This window comes from Muscardinus avellanarius, assembly GCF_963383645.1.
Source record: "Muscardinus avellanarius genome assembly, chromosome: 13".
In the NCBI taxonomy this organism is placed as follows: Eukaryota; Metazoa; Chordata; class Mammalia; order Rodentia; family Gliridae; genus Muscardinus; species Muscardinus avellanarius.
In genome coordinates, this window is record NC_137799.1 from 22,393,970 (window position 1) to 22,413,802 (window position 19,833).

Sequence of the window (19,833 nt, forward strand, 5' to 3'; positions counted from 1 at the left end):
GGGCATCAGGGTGTGAAAAGTTTGCAAGAGTCACCTCGGGGCCTGGTGGTCCTGCACCAGGCCAGTAATCTCACGCTGAATTTCTTAGCTCAGGCCGGGGTAGTGTCTTCCCCATGTCTTGTCCTCACTGTGCTGGGAGGCAGGAGTCCTCCACCCTGGTCTGGCTCAGCCACAAACCTGCTGCTCGAAATTGAACAAGGTCCCTCCCCCTCCCTGTGCCTAGGTCCTCCTCCTCCTCCAGCCCTGGGCAGCAGGATTGAAAGATTCTTCTGCCCAGCACACGAACAGAGGTGTGGATGCTCCAAGCTGAGGAAAGAATTGGCCTTTGCTGGTCTGCAGTACTAGCTCTGTGGACTGAGTGACTCTCTAACCACCACCACAATCTCGCGCTTCCAATGGGTCTCAGCAGAGCCAAAGCAGCAGGTAAAGGCGCTTGCCTAAGGGGCACTGAGCTCAGAGGCGGAGCAAGCCTGCTTGTGTTTCCCGTGGACATTTCTGCAAAATCCAAATCTCAGGGATCAGAAGTAACCCCCAAGGCTAGCCTCGGAGACCTCCTCTTTCCTTCCCAGTAGAACTGGGCAGAGCTGCCACCCCCAGTGCCTGGTGTGTGGCCAACATCCCGTCCACAATAGCCAACACTGCCGGCCAAGCGCTCCCTCCTCAGGCAGCGTCCCGACTTCTCGGTCACTGAACATTCCTTGTCCCTCCCAGAAAGAAAAGCTGGCTAGTTAGCCCAAAAGTGGGGAGCAGCAAACAGTGGAAGCATGCCCCCTAGACCCTGATACACACACACACACACACACACACACACACACACACACACACAGCTATCTGGGAACACAACCGGTTTAGTCGAAACATGTTTATCAATGGCTGCCCTGGGGAAGAAACAATAGAAACAGGGGCATCGGGCAGCCTGGACAAGAGGCCCCTACCCCATACACTCCCCTGCCACACAGGCACCTACCCAGCACGCTCCAGCAGGGACTCAGGCGACTCCCAGCTGCCTGCTGCTGCTGCCAGCCTGCCTGCCCGGGTCTCTACCCAGCTCCTCCCGCGGGCGGGCGGGCAGGCGTCCCTGGCGGTGGCAGCTCTGGCGGGCGGGCGGACGGGCAGGCGGACGGCCGTGTCAAGCGGCTGCCTTCCCCAGACAGAGCTCCTTTGTGTCAGCAGAGCTATTTATGGACTTACCCAAGTTCCCCAGGGGAGCGGTACCTGCTGGGAAAGGCAGAAGCAAATGACCAGGTTCCACCTCCCACATCTAGGTAGCGTTTTCAGAACCTTTGCATCTCTGTCCCTCCTCCTCCTCCACCTCCTCCTCTTCCTTCTCCTCCTCCTCCTCCTCCTCTTCCTCCTCCAGCAAGCGCCCTTCCCAAACACACCCTGTCCAACCGGCCGCTGCCACTCCGGAGAGGGACTGAATTTTTTTCTTCCATCAAATAGAAAACTCTGTGATTTCCCAAACCACTTTCACCCGAGGAGTCTGGGATGTCTCAAGAGTCCTCAGCCAGCTCGTCTGTCCTTTAGCCTGTGAGGTGCTGAGCCGGCTCCTCGCGTGCACACACACTCGCCAACGCTGGCCCTGATCCCCTGCCGCCAATCCCCAGGACCCAAACTGGCCCCCAAAGTGCTGCTCCAGAGAGACAGGCATCCATCCCCATCGGCAGCAACCCCTGGCCCTGGGATCCCAAGCAAGCGGGCTCCACCCCATGTACATCTGAGGGCTCACCGGCTGGGGCAGCGGGAAGCCTCTGGCTGCTGCTCCCTGGCAGGACCCAGCCAATCACTGCGGCTTCCTGGTCACACCTCCACCCCTCGCGCTGCTGCTCCATCCCAGTGGGCGGCTGCAATGGAAGCTGGGTCCCACAGCCTGCCTGCCAAGCTGCTGACTCGGAGAATGCAGCTGCCCCAGGGGTCAGGAAGGGACAGCTTAGGACACCTCCTGGGGCAGCATCCACTACAGCTGGACACATGTTTTATTGTGCATCTTTGTACACGAAACTGGGGAATAGGAGATGGGCAGAGAGCTTGAGGCTTCCTCTCCCCAGCATAATGGCCATCACAACAGGGCAAGAGCTACCTGCCCCTGAGGCCCCAACAGTGGGAACGTGGTGGCAGAGGAAAGGGCCCTGGTCTGGGAGGCAAGGGCTCAGGTTCTAGTTCCAGCTCCAGCATTGAGTCTGTGTCTCAATGAGCACATTGCTGCCCCTCTCTGAGCCTCAGTTTCTGCATCTATAAAATGGGGCTGAGACCGCCTTGGCCTACCCACCTGTGGTATTAATATCGGGCTCAGTTGTAAGTGTCCATCCCATGGCAGCTCGGCCCGAGTGGAAGCCACCCTGAGCTGTATGCACAGAAACAGCTAGGCACAAGAGGCCCACACCCATCTTCAGGGCACCCCGCCTCGGCCAGCCCAGACTGAGCCCTGTCCTCAGCCTCTCCTGCCCTCTGCGTCTCTGCCTGCCCCCTGCCCTTTCTACCTCTGCCTTCCCAGTCCTGCCGGCACACACACATGCTTGGGGCTGTAGGAGACCATCCTTTACTAGGGTCCACAGCACAGACCAGCCTTCATCTGAGATGGCCACACCTCGTCCCTGGGGCAGAGCCAGGGCAGTACTTCCAGGGGCCAGGAACCTTCCAGACTGGAAGGCTGCCATCTTACAGGCTCCTGAGAAGAGGGACTGCCCTTCTATCTGGGAAACTAAGGCGGCCAGTCCCAGGAGGTAGCTAATTCTGATGGGGCTGAGATGGTCCCAGCGGGCTGGCTGGTTCCAGGAGGGAATCTCTGGGCCTGGGGCGGGATTCTCAGGGGGAGAGCCTGAGTATAGGACATCATGACATACGAGGGCCTTCAGCTTTACCTTCTTTTGATGGACACATAATTCCGGAGCACTGACCGCGTCCTGCTCTGTGGGAGGCCTCGGGCCCCGAGGGAGGGGCCAGGCTGCGCTCTGTGCCCACAGAGCTGGCTGTCCAGTGCAAGAGGCAGATGGCAGCCATGCAGTTGGACTAACGAGGCCATAATTAGACACTGCGCTGTGAGGTCTCTGCCAGCCCAGGGTACTGGGTCCAGAACACGTGCATCAGTGTGCTAGACCACAGCAATAAGGAGGAAGCATGGGGTAGGGATCACTGAGTTCCCAGAGGAGCCCTGGGGCAGCCCCTGCTTTCCCTGGCCCCAGACACCAACAGCAGAGCAGCGGCCCTACCAGCCTACAGCCTGGGCAGGGACCGGAGCCGCTGACAACTAGAGGGCCTTTGGAGACCTTTCACTCCTCCGCCCCGTGTACAGCTGGTGAAGTAGAGGTGCAGTGAGGGTGACTTTGCCAAGGAAAAGGAGCCAGGTGACAAGACTGGGGGCAGAGGTTGCTGAGTCCATGTCCAGTGCCCCTTCCACACATCCCGGTGCTCCTCAGCCCTACACAAGCGACGGTGCTGTCAGGACAGAGGGAAACAGGACCTAAGGAGTAGGAGACCCGGCGGGCCTACGGGCCACAGGGGTTAGAACCTGGGCACTCAGGGCCTGGCCCCGCTTACTGACTGGCATATTTAACAATTATTTAACACACTATGCAAGCACTCTTCTAAGCCCTTCTCATTCTTGGTTCATTAAGTCTTCAGAATGTTATCAGATTTCTAATATCCCCATTTCACAGGTAGATCACTGGAGAGAAATTACACAACGTGCTGGAGATCCCACAACAGTAGGTACAGAGCCAGGGAGCAAGCCCAGACCAACCCACCAGTGTACTGAAAGGCAGCTGGCTATGCAGCCTACCCTGGACCAACTCCCTACAGCTCCAGGGCTGGGACCTGGGCAGTCAGCAGGGACCACATCCCACTTTGGGAGGGCAGGATCGCCAGGCAGGGCCCCGGGCTTCAGAGAGGTCCTGGGGAGGTGCAACAGTGGCCCGAGGATACTGCCCAGATGCTGGGGACAGGCCGCTCTCCCCCTACCCACACTGCCTCGAGGTCTCCTGTCTTGCCCTTCCTGCCTCTGAGTTAGGCTCAGTTTTCCTGGGGTGTATTCTCAAGACCCCGTCTAGAGTCTGCACAGACAGAAACTCACTTTGCCTTCCACACAGACACCACTTGGGGGATGGGGAGTCTTGGCGATGTCCTCTGAACACGCCCACCCAGCCCAAGCTCTGGGTGTGCCACCCACCTAGGAAACGCTGGGCTTTTCCTCACGGGGCTCACAGCCCTGGTTTGGGGGTCTGTAGACTCCAGGCAGATAAACCTTCCCCAGCACAGGGTCAGCCAAGAAACTTTGATTTCTGAGCCCCTGCTCTGTGCTGAAGCCCATGCTAGGAGCCAAGGTACAGAGCTGGCAGAGTGGCAGCCTGCTCCCGGGATGCACGTAAGAGGTGGGCAGGCATAGCAGATTTGGACACCAATGCTGCCACGATTTAACCTCTAGGGTCCTAAGGCCGTGGCAGGGCGCACGCTCTCCTGCTGCTTGCTAAGGTGTAGACCTTGCTCTTCCCAGTGGCACGAGCTATGTTTGGGGGACACATGCCACAACTGATGGGGTGGAGGAGGATGGAGCAAGTGTCTCTAGGTTCATGTTCACGGGCAGCTCCTGCCTGTGGCCTGCAGAGTCCAGGGTAAGTCCCTTCCCCTTCACAGCCTCTACCCTCCATCTCTAAAGTGAGGCCAGGACCTGGAGCCTCAGCCCACCTCCCCCCTGCATGGCCAGTCCCACACCCCTCTCAGCTCTCTCTCGCTAAAGGAATTGGCTCAGCCAGTAGTGTCTGGGAAGAGCACAGCCTTTGGAGTCCAAAAACTCTTGAGTGTGAATTAATATGGGACAAGTCATTTTATGTATCCGACTTTCAGTTTCCTGATCTGTAAAATAGGGTCACTCCCATCTGTCTCACTGGGCTGCGCGGGGGTCTGGATGAAGGGGTGCGTGTGACGTGGCTGGCTCCATAGATAGCAGCCACCACTGTGGTGGTATCATTACTACCATCTATAAGAGGACAGAATTTATCTGGAGAGGGCTCACATAAATGGTAGCATTCTACGTGAGCGTAGCTGTTGAGGGGTAACAGGAGAGCCCGGCACATGGCTGGCACGTTCTAATAGCTGATAATCACTACTGTTTATCAACAGCAGGCTATGAACATCATGCCCATCTGAGAGGTCAGAAAACTAAGGCGCAGAAAGGCTACACAGAAAAGCAGCACACCCGAAACAGTCTGGCTCCAAGGCCTGGGCATGGAACTGCATGTTCTGGTCCTAAACTCACATTTCCTCAACGTCTCTTCCCTTGCCATCGCCCTTCCTTGGTGACCTCAGACAGCAAAGGACAAGCCCAGCCTGCTCCTGGGAACTGCAGTTCCTGGCCAGGCAAGGAGAAGCCTACATCCGCGACCAGGAAGCCAATGGCTGCTATAAAGAGCTCAGGTCCTAAGGACAGCTGCTGACCGGCTTCTGCCTCCAGCCCAGAGGCATTTCGCCCTCACCTCACCCATATCAGCCTGACCTTGGGTGGTTGCACAGCACAGGATGGCCAGGCGCCATGACCATCTCCCTTCCTGGCTCTAGCCCAACTGGCCACACGCTGGCCTGAGATTTCGGGCCCCGGGGAGCAATCCTCGACCCACGGCGCTTGTGCCAGCTCCAGGCCCAGGCTATGTCCTAACAACCCGAGTTCCTGGGCAGTATCCGGCCACTGACTGAGCTCCGGGAGGCTGACCTGTGGCCTTGGCTGCTCGATGCAGCTCATCCATGCACTCCCCCGGGTCCACTCACTGCCTGGACTATTGGGCTTGAGCCAGACCATCCAAACAGAAGGTCAGTGGGGGAAAAAAACCGCACTGAGTTGCTAATTTTGCTGCTATCTTTCGCAAATTCTGGAGCAAGGCCACTCTCTTCTCTGAGTCTCAGTCTCCCTTTCTCTAAAAGGTGCCCAGGGGTTGGACTAGATCTATTAATTCAAAATGTGCTCTGCAGTATGGTGCTGTAGACCAGAGACCTTGAGGCTCCTTGAAAAGGGCATAGGTCCAACACTGCAACACAGAGGCACAGAGAAAAACTTTCTCAGCAAGACCCCACAGGCACAAGAAACTAAAAGGCGAATCAATAAGTGGGATTGCATGAAACTTGTGGTGAGCCGCCATTGAAAGATGGCGCCGGCTTCCTGCCTCTGAGCTTGATTAGGCACATGGCTGTGCAGGAAGCAACTCCATATTTGGAGGCTAGGGTTGCGTAACACATGACGTGGTGGTGACCTGACGAGCGTGAGCCAGTGAGTGAGTGAGATGTGGCAAGAAGTGATTGGGTGAGTTAATGTTTATAATGCCCTGCGCGAGGCAGATCTTCGCCATTCCGCCATTACGAGTATCCTGAATAAACGGCTTGCAAGAAGAGCTTCGTGTCGTGTCTTAATCGCTGGTCGAGGGACGCGACAACTGGTGGCCCGTACGGGGAAAAAACAGCTCCCGTGCGTGAAGCTCAGAACTTGCTGTCGTCAGGGAAGGTGCACCGGTAAGTCCCCTGGTAAGTTGGGGGGTCCGCAAAAAATGCGGGTAACGGCTCTCACCTGTGGATAAGGGGAGAGCAAATCCAGTAGAGCTGCGATCAAAGCAGACGGGAAAGTGACAGTAGAGCTGCGATCAAAGCAGACGCGGGAAAGTGGAAGTAGAGCCGCGGGTCAAGCAGACGCGGGAAAGTGAAAAGTGGAACTGCGGTTAAAGCAGACGCGGGAAAGTGAAAGTGGAGTTGCGGTCAAGCAGACGCGAAAAAGTGAAAGTGGAATTGCGGTTAAAGCAGACGCGGGAAAGCAAAGGTAAAGCCGCAATTAAGGCGGACCATTTGTTGCGGTCAAGCAGACGCGAAAAAGTGAAAGTGGAATTGCGGTTAAAGCAGACGCGGGAACGCGAAGGTAGAGCCGCGATTAAGGCGGACCATTTTTGAATTTCATTTTGAGCTTAGTTTTGGGATGGGGGCTTCACAGTCTCATCCAATTTTTTTGGCTCTCCAGGAGCTACTTTATTCTAGAAGTTTAGAATTTAGAGAGTCTACTTTAGAGAAATTTTTAAATGATTGTGACAGAGCTGCTCCATGGTTTGCTGTCTCAGGTAACCTGACAGTTCCTAGTTGGGAAAAGCTTGGTCGAGATCTTGAATATGCCAAGCAACAGGGAAGCCTTAATCCCTGTGTTCTACCTATTTGGAAATTGGTCAAAGGTTGTTTAAAAGATCAAAAATATGATGATGCTATTAAGGAAGGGCAAACCGCCCTCGAGTTACTCAAAGAACAGAAATCTGAAAAGCATAAGTCAGAACGGGCAGTTAGTGAAGCAAAGGAACCTGTCTGTTCCTCACTCTATCCGAATTTGTCTGAATTTAAAGGGCCAGACTCCTCTTCTGATTCTTCTGATGAAGAAAAGGGTTCGTTAAAGAAACAAATGGCCTGTGTGTCAATTCATTCAGCCTCGAAAAAATCTCGTTTGCCTAAATTAGATCCGGACTTTCCTATGCCCTCAGGTTTACAAGATCCTCCTCCTGGGCCACCGCCATCCTTACCATCCTCCACTCAGGGATCTCATAATTCCTTTTGCCCTCAAGTTTGGTCACGTGTTAGAACTGAGCTCCCGTTGGCCTTTCCTATTTTTCAAGATACACAGGGTGCTTGTTTTTATGAACCCCTTGATTTTAAGGTCATTAAGGCATTAGCAGAATCAGTTCGCATGTATGGGGTCACAGCTTCCTTTACATTAGCCCAAGTGGAAGCTCTGGCTAGAAACTGCATGACGCCAGGGGACTGGAATGGATTAACACGAGCATGCCTCACCCCTGGACAATTTTGGAATGGAAGGCCTTTAACATAGAATATGCCTCTGATCAGGCTGCTGCTAATGCTCTTGCTGGAAATCCTCAATGGGATCGAGATATGATTTTAGGACAAGGGCTACATGCCCAAAACCAAACCCGACTTCCTTTGGAAGTTTATAATCAAATAAATTTTTGTGCTATTAGAGCATGGAAATCCCTTAGGAGCTCAGGGAAATCTGCTGGTAATCTAACCAAAATTAAGAACAAGTTGAGGTATTATGGCAGCTTGCACAGCTTGGATGTGAATGGAGATATCCTGGTCTCTGTGTTACCAGCGTTCAATACAAAAACTTTATAAAAGCCGCTAACCTGTCTCGGGAGTTGTCAATTTATCTTTTAGGCAACTGGACGGGAGAATTTGAAACCCAACTAGAGAGATTACGCACTGCCATGGTCACCGTCAACTCGACTCGTGTGGACATCAGTTTGGCCGAAGGACTGTCATCTTGGATAACTCGTGCCATGAATCATCTAAAGGAATGGGCTGAATTGGGGGCCTTGATGGGATTATTGGTTGTGGCTGTGTTGTTTTGTGTCTGGTGCATTGCTCGTCTTCGCCAAAGTTCTAATCATAATACAGCCATGTTTATACAGGCCTGTGTGGCTATCGAGGCAGGACAATCACCCCAAGCCTGGCTCGTGGCAGCTAAGGCATAGTGGCTCAGGTTGCAAGGCAAAGCACTGCAGCTGAGGGCACAAGTTTGGTCCTCAGGAAGAGTACGCTTGACTGCACACGGGTTAGGCACCCAAGTACCCGTCCCTAGAAAAAGGTGCCAGTGATTAATAGGGGTCAAACCTCTGCTCTTACCTGTTGCCTATAAAAACAAAAAGGGGGAATTGTGGTGAGCCGCCATTGAAAGATGGCGCCGGCTTCCTGCCTCTGAGCTTGATTAGGCACATGGCTGTGCAGGAAGCAACTCCATATTTGGAGGCTAGGGTTGCGTAACACATGACGTGGTGGTGACCTGACGAGCGTGAGCCAGTGAGTGAGTGAGATGTGGCAAGAAGTGATTGGGTGAGTTAATGTTTATAATGCCCTGCGCGAGGCAGATCTTCGCCATTCCGCCATTACGAGTATCCTGAATAAACGGCTTGCAAGAAGAGCTTCGTGTCGTGTCTTAATCGCTGGTCGAGGGACGCGACAGAAACTGAAGAGCTTCTGTACAGCAAAGGAAACTATCAAGAACCTCAATCGAGAGCCAACAGAATGGGAGAAGATTTGTGCCAACTACTCCTCTGATAGAGGGCTAATATCTAGACTATACAGAGAACTCAAGAAAATTGGCACTAAAAAAATCCAATAAAAAATGGGCAAGCGAACTAAATAGAAACTTCATGAAAGAAGAAAGCCAATAAATACATGAAAAAGATATTCAACATCATTGGCAATCAGAGAGATGCAAATCAAAACTACCCTGAGATTTCACCTAATCCAACTAGAATGGCAATCATTCAAAACACAAACAACAAATGTTGGCGTGGATGTGGAGAAGTGGGAACTCTAAAACATTGTTGGTGGGACTGCAAGTTAGTGCAACCACTTTGTAAAACAGTATGGAGGATCCTCAGAAGAATGGGAACGAACTTACCATTTAATCCAGCAATACCACTTCTGCGTATCTACCCAAAAGAAAGGAAACCAATCTAATGCATACGTATCTATGCATGTGTACCTATGTTCATAGCTGCACAATTCACCATTGCCGAAGTATGGAACCAGCCAAGATGTCCATCAACAGATGAATGGATTGCCAAACTATGGGATATGTACACAATGGAATTTTACTCAACCATAAAGAAAAACACAATTACATCATTTACAGGGAAATGGATGGAACTGGAGGACATTATGCTAAGTGAGATTAGTCCGTCACAAAAAAATAAGAAATTAGATGCCTTCCCTAATATGCGAAAGCTAGGGGAAAATGGGTAACAGGAGGAACTCTAGGTGAAGAAAGAGATCCTATAGAGGAGCAAATAAGGCGACCTGAGGGGATGGGAGGGGGGAGAGGGAAACTCTCTAAAGCACATGATGTACTTAAACAAACATATCAGTCAACCACTAAGCCAAGCATGGGAAGGAGGGACGGGGAGGGAATGGGGTGGGGATTGGGTGAGGGCTAATTGGGTGATGTGTGCATGTATGTCTCCACAAGTCTTTTATCCCATTAGATGTATGACTACAATACACCAATAAAAAAAATATTTAAAAAAATATGGTGCTGGTTCACGAAGGGTTTATCGCCGCTCTGCAGTGTAATAGGTAGCAAGACTGAGGGTGTTTAGCAACCGTCATGGCAACTGGACATTGCAACATCTAAGCCTGGAATCAGAAGATGGGCCCCGGGGAGAAGGGCGCAGGCCGGTGCGGGTGCTGTCAAACCAACGTAACAAACCGTACCTATTGTGAGTTCTACAAAAGCAAGCAGCCCTTCCTTCTCTGCGGGCGGGCTAGAGGCCATGACTGAAAAAGCCTCATTCTATGGGAGCGCAGCGACTCGGGCCGGTTCATACTACTTGCGCCAACCGTGGAACTCACTGCCGGGTCACACAACTGTCCCTCCTCCGCTGCTCCTGGCTCAGAGTGGCACTGCCATTGCCATTTGCCTGAGCCACGCTACTGAGCATTATCCCTCTCTCAGCCATCAATCACTACATCTTGTCCATCTTACTTCCTACACACCGCGTGGACCTTTCATCTCTCAATCCCTAGCGCCTCCACCCTAGTCCCACATCAAGCCTCCCGGGCTCCTCCTCCTCCCCCAGGCCAAGGGAGCTCTCTGCACCTCGGATCCAACTAAAGCCGCTCCCACTGCCCCAAGGACAAAGTTCAAACTCCTGGCCCTGGCTTTTCAGGCCCTACACCTGGCCCCAGTACTCCTCCAGCCTCATCTCCTGTTTTGCCACCTTCCTCGTTCCTCCGCCTACACTGACCTGCTTTGAGGTCCTCCCCTGGGACAGTCTTCGTAGATCCCAACCCTCTGTCCTCTCTCTGCCTCGGAAACTCTCCAACAGTCATTCTACACGGAGCCCTTGGTCAGAACTGTGATGGAATTATTCCCTGTGCTCATGGTCGGCGTCGGGCCCTCCTGTAACCGTCCCTCTACCACTCTAGGCTGTTAACTTTATAGGGATGAAGACTTTGCTGGTGGATAAACAGAATAAAGGAGGACTCCTGAGCTCTGGCCTGACCAGCCTCCGTTCACCCTTTGGCCATCAGAGAAACATCTCCCTCCTTCATTCTCAAATCAGATGATTAAAATGGAATTGATGCATCGCCCACTCCAGAGACAGGCATGGGGCCTGGGCCTCCGCCAGTCAGTCTATCCTATCCCGCTGTCTTCGGTGACTGGGATGGGCACCAGACCCAGCATAGGCCAATGGGACTCAGGCCCGGGGACTACTGTCGAAATGATTGACAGAGTCAGACTGTAGGGCTATCACCCCGGTACTTCTGGCAGCTCTCCTACACCACGGAGGGAATGACCCAGCACATACGTAGGCAGAGCCAAGAAATAGCTAGTTCTTGGTGACATCGATCGAGGCCTTGATCTAACTAGGCAACTCCCCATAATCCAATGAATTCCGCTTACTGGCTGAATCTACTTTGAGTCAGGCTTTTGTCCTGACTAATGTATCACCCGTGATTAGCATATTAGACACTCCAAAAGCATGTGTTCATTCATGTAGTCATTCAACAAACTTTCAGCAATGCGTAGGTGACTAAGTTTGCTCAACAGAAGAGTTCTCTTGGCTGCTGTTCAGAGTGGCAAGTAAAGGGACAGGAGCAGGCACAGGAAGATCCACCCAGAGGCTGTTCAGGAGTCCTGGGGACTGCGAGGAGGATGGACGAGGGTGACTGATAGCGCAGAAATGGAAGGGAGGGGAAGAGTCCCAACTCCAAGTTCACTGGGGAAATTGGATCGCCCCTGCCCCTCTCTGGTCCTCAGTAGCTCGATGTGACTCAGTCCATCCTTCTAGAACCCCCAGGCTTTCCCCCATTGGTTATGGAGTCCCTAGCTGTCAAATCTCTGGAGTCAGGCGTGGCTCTGGGGGTGGACTCGACAAGTGAGGAGTATAATAACAGTAACCAATCCGGGCGTTGTGACTCATGCCAGTCATCCCAGCACTTGGGAGGCAGAAACAGGAGGATCGCAGGTTCGAGGGCAGCCTCAGTGGGTAATGAGACTTTCATCAACCTGGCAAGATCCTGTTTCAAAATAAAAATAAAATAGGACTTGAGGGCATAGCTCAGCGGTAGAATGCCCGTGGGTTTGTTCCCAGCTCCACCAAGACAGACAAACAAATAAAAAGTTACCTCGCGGCTCTTTTGTTAAATTGGGGGTAATAATAATAATGTTGAGGGCAGGTGTGGCTCGGTGGTAAAGCACTTGCCTGGCATGTGTGAGGCCCTGGGTTCCATCCCCAGCGTTGAAATAAAATAGTGTGGGGCAGCTTACATATTCTAGCGGAGGAAAGCATGCTTCATAAATGTTTAGTACTATTATTATTATAATCATCATCATCATCATCATAATCGTTATTTATAGTAGAAATTCTAGAAAAAGGAATTGAACACATAGATCATTACCAATCTCAAAAATTAACAGAAAATTCTAAGGGAGAATTCAGGTCTTCAGACTGAAAGGGGTTACGGAGTTAGTACCCAGAAAAACAAGCAACTAGGAACTTCTTGGTGAAATTCCCAAATACCAAAGATTGGAAAGCAAAATCCTGCTGTTTCCTTCAAGAAATTTGAGAAAATCAAGTAAATAGCGCTTCCTACACCACTAAGGGCTCAGAGACCACAGAGCACTGCTCTTAGGTTTAGAGGAGACAGACCATCAGCCCAGAGTTCTTTATACACGTCAACTACCAACTACGTGAAGGCAGACATTTTCAGACTCACCAGGACTCAGGAAGTGTACTGCCCCAGACCCTTTCTAGAAAAGTCTCTCAACAAAAGGGAATCAAAGCCCAGGGTGAGGTGCTGGTGGAAGGAAGAATGGGGAGCACTGAAGCCAGAGCCACTGTGCAGACAACATAAGAGAGAGGTCAGGGCAACCTTAAATAAATGATCCTTTAACACACAATAGGGCTGATGTCTTAAAATGGTAACAACCAGAAATTAAAATTCCAGCTGCTTTCAATACTACCTGGCAGGTAGGGTGGAAAACTAAGACTTATGAGCCACCCGCCATGCTCGTGATGCGTTGTCAGAGTGAAGACAAACTACGTCTAGTAAAAGGCCCGAGAGTGAAAAACGTGTAAACACTGGGCGCGGTGGTGTATGCCTGCAGTCCTAGTACCCGGGAGGCTAAGACAGGAGGATTATAGTTTCAGGGCCAGCCTCAGCAACTTAGTGAGACCTCGTTTCAAAATAAAAAATAAAATAGGAGCCAGGAGTGGTGGCACAGGCTTTGTAATCCCAGCATTCGGGAGGCTGAAACCAGAAGATCGCAGTTCACAGACAGCCTCAGCTACTTAGTGAGGCCCTCGGCAACTTAGCGAGACCCTGTTTCAAAATAAAGAATAAAAATAGGGCAGGGGGTGTGGCTCGGAGGTCAAGTGGCCCTGGGTTCCATCCCCAGACCTGCAAAAATAAAATAAAATAAAATAAAATAAAATAAAACAAAATAAAAATAGGAGCTGGGCATGGTGGTGCACACTTGTAATCCCAGCATTCAGGAGGCTGAGACCGGAGGATTGTTGTTCGCGGATGGCCTCAGCTACTTAAGTGAGGCCATACACAACTTAGTGAGACCCTGTTTCAAAATAAAGAATAAAAAATAGGGCAGGGGGTATAGCTTGGAGGTCGAATGCTCCCGGGTTCCATCCCCAGACTGGCAAAACAAACAAACAAATAAATAAATAAACAAATAAATAAATAAAATAGGGCTGGAGGTGTATCTCAGAGGTAGAATGCCTGGTGTTCAATCAGGAAGGGAGGTAGAAGAGAGACCACAAGCTGACTAGAATCAGGATGTATAACGTGTATGTGTGTGTGTGTGTGTGTGTGTGTGTGTGTGTGTGTTACTGTGGATTAAACCCAAGGGCATTCTATACCCAACCCTTTTTATTTTGTGTTTTTGAAAAAGGGTTCCACTAGGTTGCTGAGAGACTCGCTAAGTTGCTAAGACTGGCCTCAAATCTATGATCCTCCTGCCTTAGCCTCCCAAGTGCTGGGCTTACAGGTGTGTACCACCATGCCTGGCTAGGATGCCATAGGCAATTTTGCAGAAGAAAAGTGAGGACTGGCTTTGTGATGTTTAATACAACTAAAACAATATGAAGCTATGACAATTTTCTACCTGATGCCAAAATAGATAGGTTAATGAGGGGGTCAGTTCAAAAGCAACCAACTTTATGTGAAAATTTGTCTATGAATTTTCACTTTCAGAGAAAAAAGGACAAACAGTTAAAAAAAAAAAGATCAATTATATGAGGGAGGCAAATGAATAAGAGCCCCAGGCACTAAATCAAATGCAGATGAATTAAAAATACAAATGTAAAAATTAAAAGAATGAAAGGATAAACGTACTAGAATAAAACATTCTTCATAACCTCAGGGTAGGAAAGGCCTTAGAGAGTATAGTCACACCCTCCCCAAAGGCAAAAAAATCGATCACAAAAATGTTGTATTGAAAAAAAAAGTATTTGCATGGTAAATGACAGCATAAATAAAATTAAAAGGCAAATGACAACCTGAGAAAATATTGATAACCTATAAATTTTACTCGGCCATAAGGAAAAACACAATTACATCATTTACCGGGAAATGGATGGAACTGGAGGACATTATGCTAAGTGAGATTAGTCAGTCGCAAAAAATAAGAAATCGGATGCTCTCCCTAATATGAGAAAGCTAGGGATAAATGGGTCACAGGAGGAACTCCAGATGAAGAAGGAGAGCCCATAGAGGAGCAAACAAGGCGACCTAACTGAGGGGATTGGAGAGGGGAAGAGGGAAACCTGCTAAACACATGATGTACTTAAACCTATCAGAGTCAGGCACTAAGCCAAGCATGGGAAGGAGGGATGGGAGGGGGTGGGGTGGGGATCGGGGATGGGCTAACTGGGTGATGTGTGCGTGTCTGTCTACACAAGTCTTTTATCTCATTAAGATGTATGACTACAATGCACCAATAAAAAAATTTTTAAAGAAAAGAAAAAAGAAAATATTTATAACCTATAGTCATATGTTAATATTTCTAATCACATAAAGCCCTCTTGAAGTAAGAACACTGAGCAAATGCCGTGAACTGATAAGACAAAGAGGAAGCAAGATGGGCAGGTGATTAGTAAATATAAAAGAAACCGGAGAGCACTCGTCATCAGACAAATGACAATTAAGATGTAAGGTCCTGAGCCGGGCGTGGTGGCGCACGCTTGTAATCCCCGCGCTTGGGAGGCTGAGACAGGAGGATCGCGCAGGTTCGAAGCCAGCCTCGGCTACTTAGTGAGGCTCTCAGCAACTTAGTGAGACCCTGTTTCCAAATAAAATATAAAATGCTGTCTGGGAGTATAGACCGGAGGTAAAAAGCCTCTGGGTTCCACCCCCAGTACCACCACCCCCCCCCCAAAAAAAAATGAGGGTAATCACAGTAGAGTTGAGCAGTAAAGGGAAGGAAAGCTTTTGCAGAGCACTTTGGTGGTGTACGTCATTCCCACCCTACAGAAAATACAGAAAAATGTGATCCACAGGACAGTCCTGTATTAAAACATTATTTGTAGCCTTAAAACATTAGAAACAAGTGAACTGTGATCAGTAAGTTATGACCCACTGGCTACTGAAAATAAAGATGGAGAACTTTTTAAGTACTGATGTGAAAGATTTCTGTAATACATTAAGTTTTTATAGATGAGTTACAGAAATTTACCTATAATATTGAGGAGATAGAAAGGAAATAGGCAGATAGGAAAGAGGCCTCCGTAGAAAAAAAGTTAACTTCCTGAGGGGCGAGGAATACTAATTAACTTCCAAGGTTCCTAAAAGAGATCAGCTATTCCAAGGTTCAGAGATAAGAAGGACCAAAGCTTCACAAAATCATCTGTTTACTAATCAACAAACCCAGGAGACATCACTGGAGCAAGTCTGACACTCCTACTGAAAGGAGACTCTTCAAAGGACATGCAAATACCCTATGCAAATTCTGAGAGCTGCTTCCCAGAAGTCCCCAAATCCCAAACTCACCACAACCAATAGAGGACATGCAGACATATATAAACCCCTAGCACAGTCACCAAAATAGGTTTTACCCTCTCGGGAAACCCCTCCCCTTTGGGGAGCCCCTCTCTCTCTCTCTCTCTCTCTCTCTCTCTCTCTCTCTCTCTCTCTCTCTCTCTCGTCGCATTAGCCTTGAGAGAAGGTGGGGTGCAACTGACTGCTGACTGGCACATGGCCCGGGCTACACTCGGGTAGTGCCCTGAAGGCCTCTGCTGGACATCAAGGCCCCTAGGGGTGACCTGCACTTTTCTGGCAGATTGCGTGGACTCTGGGAGAAAGCAGCTTGCAACTGAAGGCATTCAGCTTGGGCTACTCTCAAGTATTGTCCTGAAGGCAGCTGCTGAACTCCAGAGTTCTGACAGCCCCTATGGGGTATTCGGCCACTTTTCCCTATTCCCTGCTATTTCCAATAAACCATTTACTCCCCTTCCTGTGGTCTGCAGGTGTCTGTCATTCTTTGCTCTCCGTAGACAAGAACCAAGTAAGGAAACGCTGAGTTTCTTCTCAAGAAACTCTGTTTCATCTTTGATGAAACACTGGGTTTCTTCTCAAGAACCCCCCCCCCCGTTTCATCTTGGGTGCTCAGAAGAAACCCCCGTTTCAATATGATATTATTTAGTAAGATAATATGTGAATGAATAAACATTTGGAGAATTTAGTTTGTTTGTTTTTTGTGGTTTGGGGTTTTTTGGGGGGTTGTTTTTTGTTTTTGAGCACTATGTTGCCTGGGCTGGCCTCAAATTTTCTATCCTCCTGCCTCAGCTTCCCAAGTGGCTGGGATTATAGGCATGTGCCACCCATACCTGGCTTCCAGCCCAAGTTTAGAATTTTTTGTTCAAGTATATCATCAGTTAAAGAACATATATAAGCCATGTGTAATGGTGCATGCTTGTAATCTCAGTACTTGGACGGCTGAGACAAGAGGCTCGGCAGGTTCACAGCCAGCCTTACCTACTTAGTGAAGCCCTCCACAATTTAGTAAGATCCTGTTTCAAAATAAAGAATAAAAATAAAGCTGGGGGTATAGCTTGGAGGTAGAATGCCCCCAGGTTGAATACCTAGTACTGCAAAAAAAAGAACATACATAATACTAAATAAGCAAATATTTTAATTCACAATATAGTAAGAATTTATATTTCTTCAAATAAATTAGTAAAAATATGAGAGTCACATATAAATGTTTTTCAAAACTTGACCTGGGGGGGGGAAATATATATATATATATTGGTGGTACTGAGGATGGAAACTTCTACCTCCAGGCTACACTCCCAGACCTATTTTATACTTTTTTATTTGGAAACAGGGTCTCTTAAACCAGCACGGCTGGCTTTGTTCGAACCTGCGCAATCCTCCTGTCTCTGCCTCCCAAGTGCGGAGATTACAAGCGTGCGGTGTGCCACCACGCCTGGTGATGAGGTGGGACAATTTTAAAGAATAGTAATAAGAAAGGACTTGTCCCTACATAATGCACAAGCCTTGTAGAGAATAATTATTCAGAAAGACTGAAAAATATTCCTCCTCATACTAGATACCAAAGTAAATTCCACACAGATAAAAATGTTAAAAGTTGAACTAAAACCATAAAGTTCAAAGCAGGGAAAAAAAAGTGAGCATTGTATAATCCTAGAGTGACCACCACACCACCAAAGCCAGAAAGTATTTAAAATTTTTATATATATGATGTTAGTCATCCAGAAAATGGCAATTCAACATTACAGGCGGGTGCAATGGTGTACACCTGTAATCTCAGTACTTGGTAAGCTGAGACAAGAGGATCTTATGTCCTAGAATGGCTGCAGTAACAGCAAAACCAAGTTTCAAAATAAAAAGGGCTGGGGGTATATCTTGGAAGTAGAATGTTCCTGGGTTGAATCCCAAGTACCGAAGGAAAAACAAATGTAATAATACACTGCACTGCTGAGATAGATAGTAGGGAAATAGATACTCTTTTACCAAGACCTCAACATTTCCTGGCAAACAGAACTTTCAGTGCTAACAATGGAAAGACCCAGGCAAAGCAGGATGAGCTGCTCCTTCTAAAGTGGGATTAGAAACCGGTACAGCCTTGGTTTTTTGTTTGTTTGGGGTTTTCTTTTGGTTTGGTTTTTGTGGTACTGTGAGATGGCACCTGGGGGATTCTGCCTCCAAGCTATCCCCCCAGACCTATTTTCTTTTGTATTTGGAAACAAGTTCTCACTAAATTGCTGATGGCCTCACTAAGTTGCTGAGGCTGGCTTGGAACCTGCGATCCTCCTATCGCAGCTTCCCAAGTACTTGGATTACAAACGTGGACCACCATACCCAGCCTAGTGTAGCCAATCGAAAGAACGATTCAGCAATGGGATTGAGAATCCACCTTACAAATACGCATCCTCTTTTTTTTTGCCCAGAAACTTTACTACCAGGAATTTGTTCCAACAAAACATTTATTTATTCGACAAATAATCATTGAAAGTCAAACATGTACTGATGTTGAACTGACTGCTGGAAACGCCAAGACAGATCTACAAGGATGTTTTATCTCAGGTGTCTGTAACAAGGAAAAATTGGAAGCAATTTGAATGTTGAATGAACTCCTGGAGATGATTTAAATAAAGCCTGTTTCATCTACACAATGAGGCACTCTGCAGGCACAACAAATGGTGTTGAAAAAGGATATTTATTGACAGGGAAACATGGATATACTATCCTGTTAAATGCAAAAGAGCAGGTTAGAAAATTGAACCAGTAACCCCAATTTGCAAATAAGATACACGTGTGTATAAACAAATGCCTGACAGGCTACACCCAAAAAAAGTTAACAATAGTTATCTGTGGGTGCTGGTGAGTAGTAGACGTCATTTCCTTCTCCTGATTCTTCTGTTTTAAATATCTATAATAAACACCAATTACACTAATTAATTTTGCAACAGACACACACACACAAAAAGGCAACTGCATTTGAGAGAGAGAGAGAGAGAAAAAAAATGACCCTGCCATGTTCCCATGGGTGAGGCCTCAGGAGGGGGGGCATTAGAGAAGCAAGAGTGTGTTCCCTGCTCCATCTTCGCCTCATGGTAGTGCTCCCATTACTAAGGACCTGTTACCCGCAGCATTACTATAGGAGATGCTTTGCACAAACATCCCCTGTGGTCATCACTGGAGACTGTGTGATGGTGTTCCAGCTGTTACCCATAGCTGATGAGAGGCCGCGCTGGTACTGGAACCTCCTGGCCAGCCGGCCTGCAAGCCCGCAGGCCCCTGAGCTGCCTCTGCCTGTACCTGGGGCAGAGCAGGGAAAGGTTCTCAACCACCAGGCCCTCCTCCTGCAGGCCAGTTCAGTGCAGAGCTTAGTCCTCCCTCCCTGCAGACTGTGCAGGAGACGATAAGAGAACCAGTTAGCAAGGGAGGGGACACCAGTCAGGGGGAGGGACCGTGATGAAGGCCGGCCAGCCAAGGTCAGGGCATGGGGTGAACTAGCCAGGGGACCCCTCGCCTGCCGGGCGACTCTCAGGAAGCTGACTGCATCCGGCCCCAGGAGTTCCCAGGCCCTGTGCGCCCAGAAGCAGTGAGAGAAACCCTCCCAAGGCCTGGGGCCAGGCTCTGGAACAGCAGAAGGAAAACAGCACGCCTTCTGGGACTTTCTCCCCAGGCTCAACGACGCAGGCCAGACCTCTCCTCTCTGCACTCCCAGGGCCTCCACGTCTGGGGCTGGCTGGTGGCTCCAGGACCCTCCCGGGTCTGAATTCAGTGACTCTGTGAGACTTCCTCGCACAGGGCCTGGCA

General features: G+C 49.3%; 1 protein-coding gene across 5 annotated transcripts in view; it reads right to left on the reverse strand.

The window, feature by feature from the left end:
* The window catches only part of RGS3 (regulator of G protein signaling 3), a gene marked incomplete at both ends in the record, with an annotated part of 136,983 nt that overhangs the window by 29,993 nt on the left and 87,157 nt on the right, over positions 1-19,833 (reverse strand). The window contains one exon of one of the 5 annotated variants that reach the window (XM_080709634.1): positions 1,383-1,436. The exons of the other annotated variants lie outside the window; for them this stretch is intronic. Within the exon in view, the coding sequence (XP_080565760.1) occupies positions 1,383-1,436 (54 nt within the window). Of the gene's footprint in view, positions 1-1,382; positions 1,437-19,833 lie in introns of those variants that run through there. 5 annotated transcript variants of the gene reach the window in all.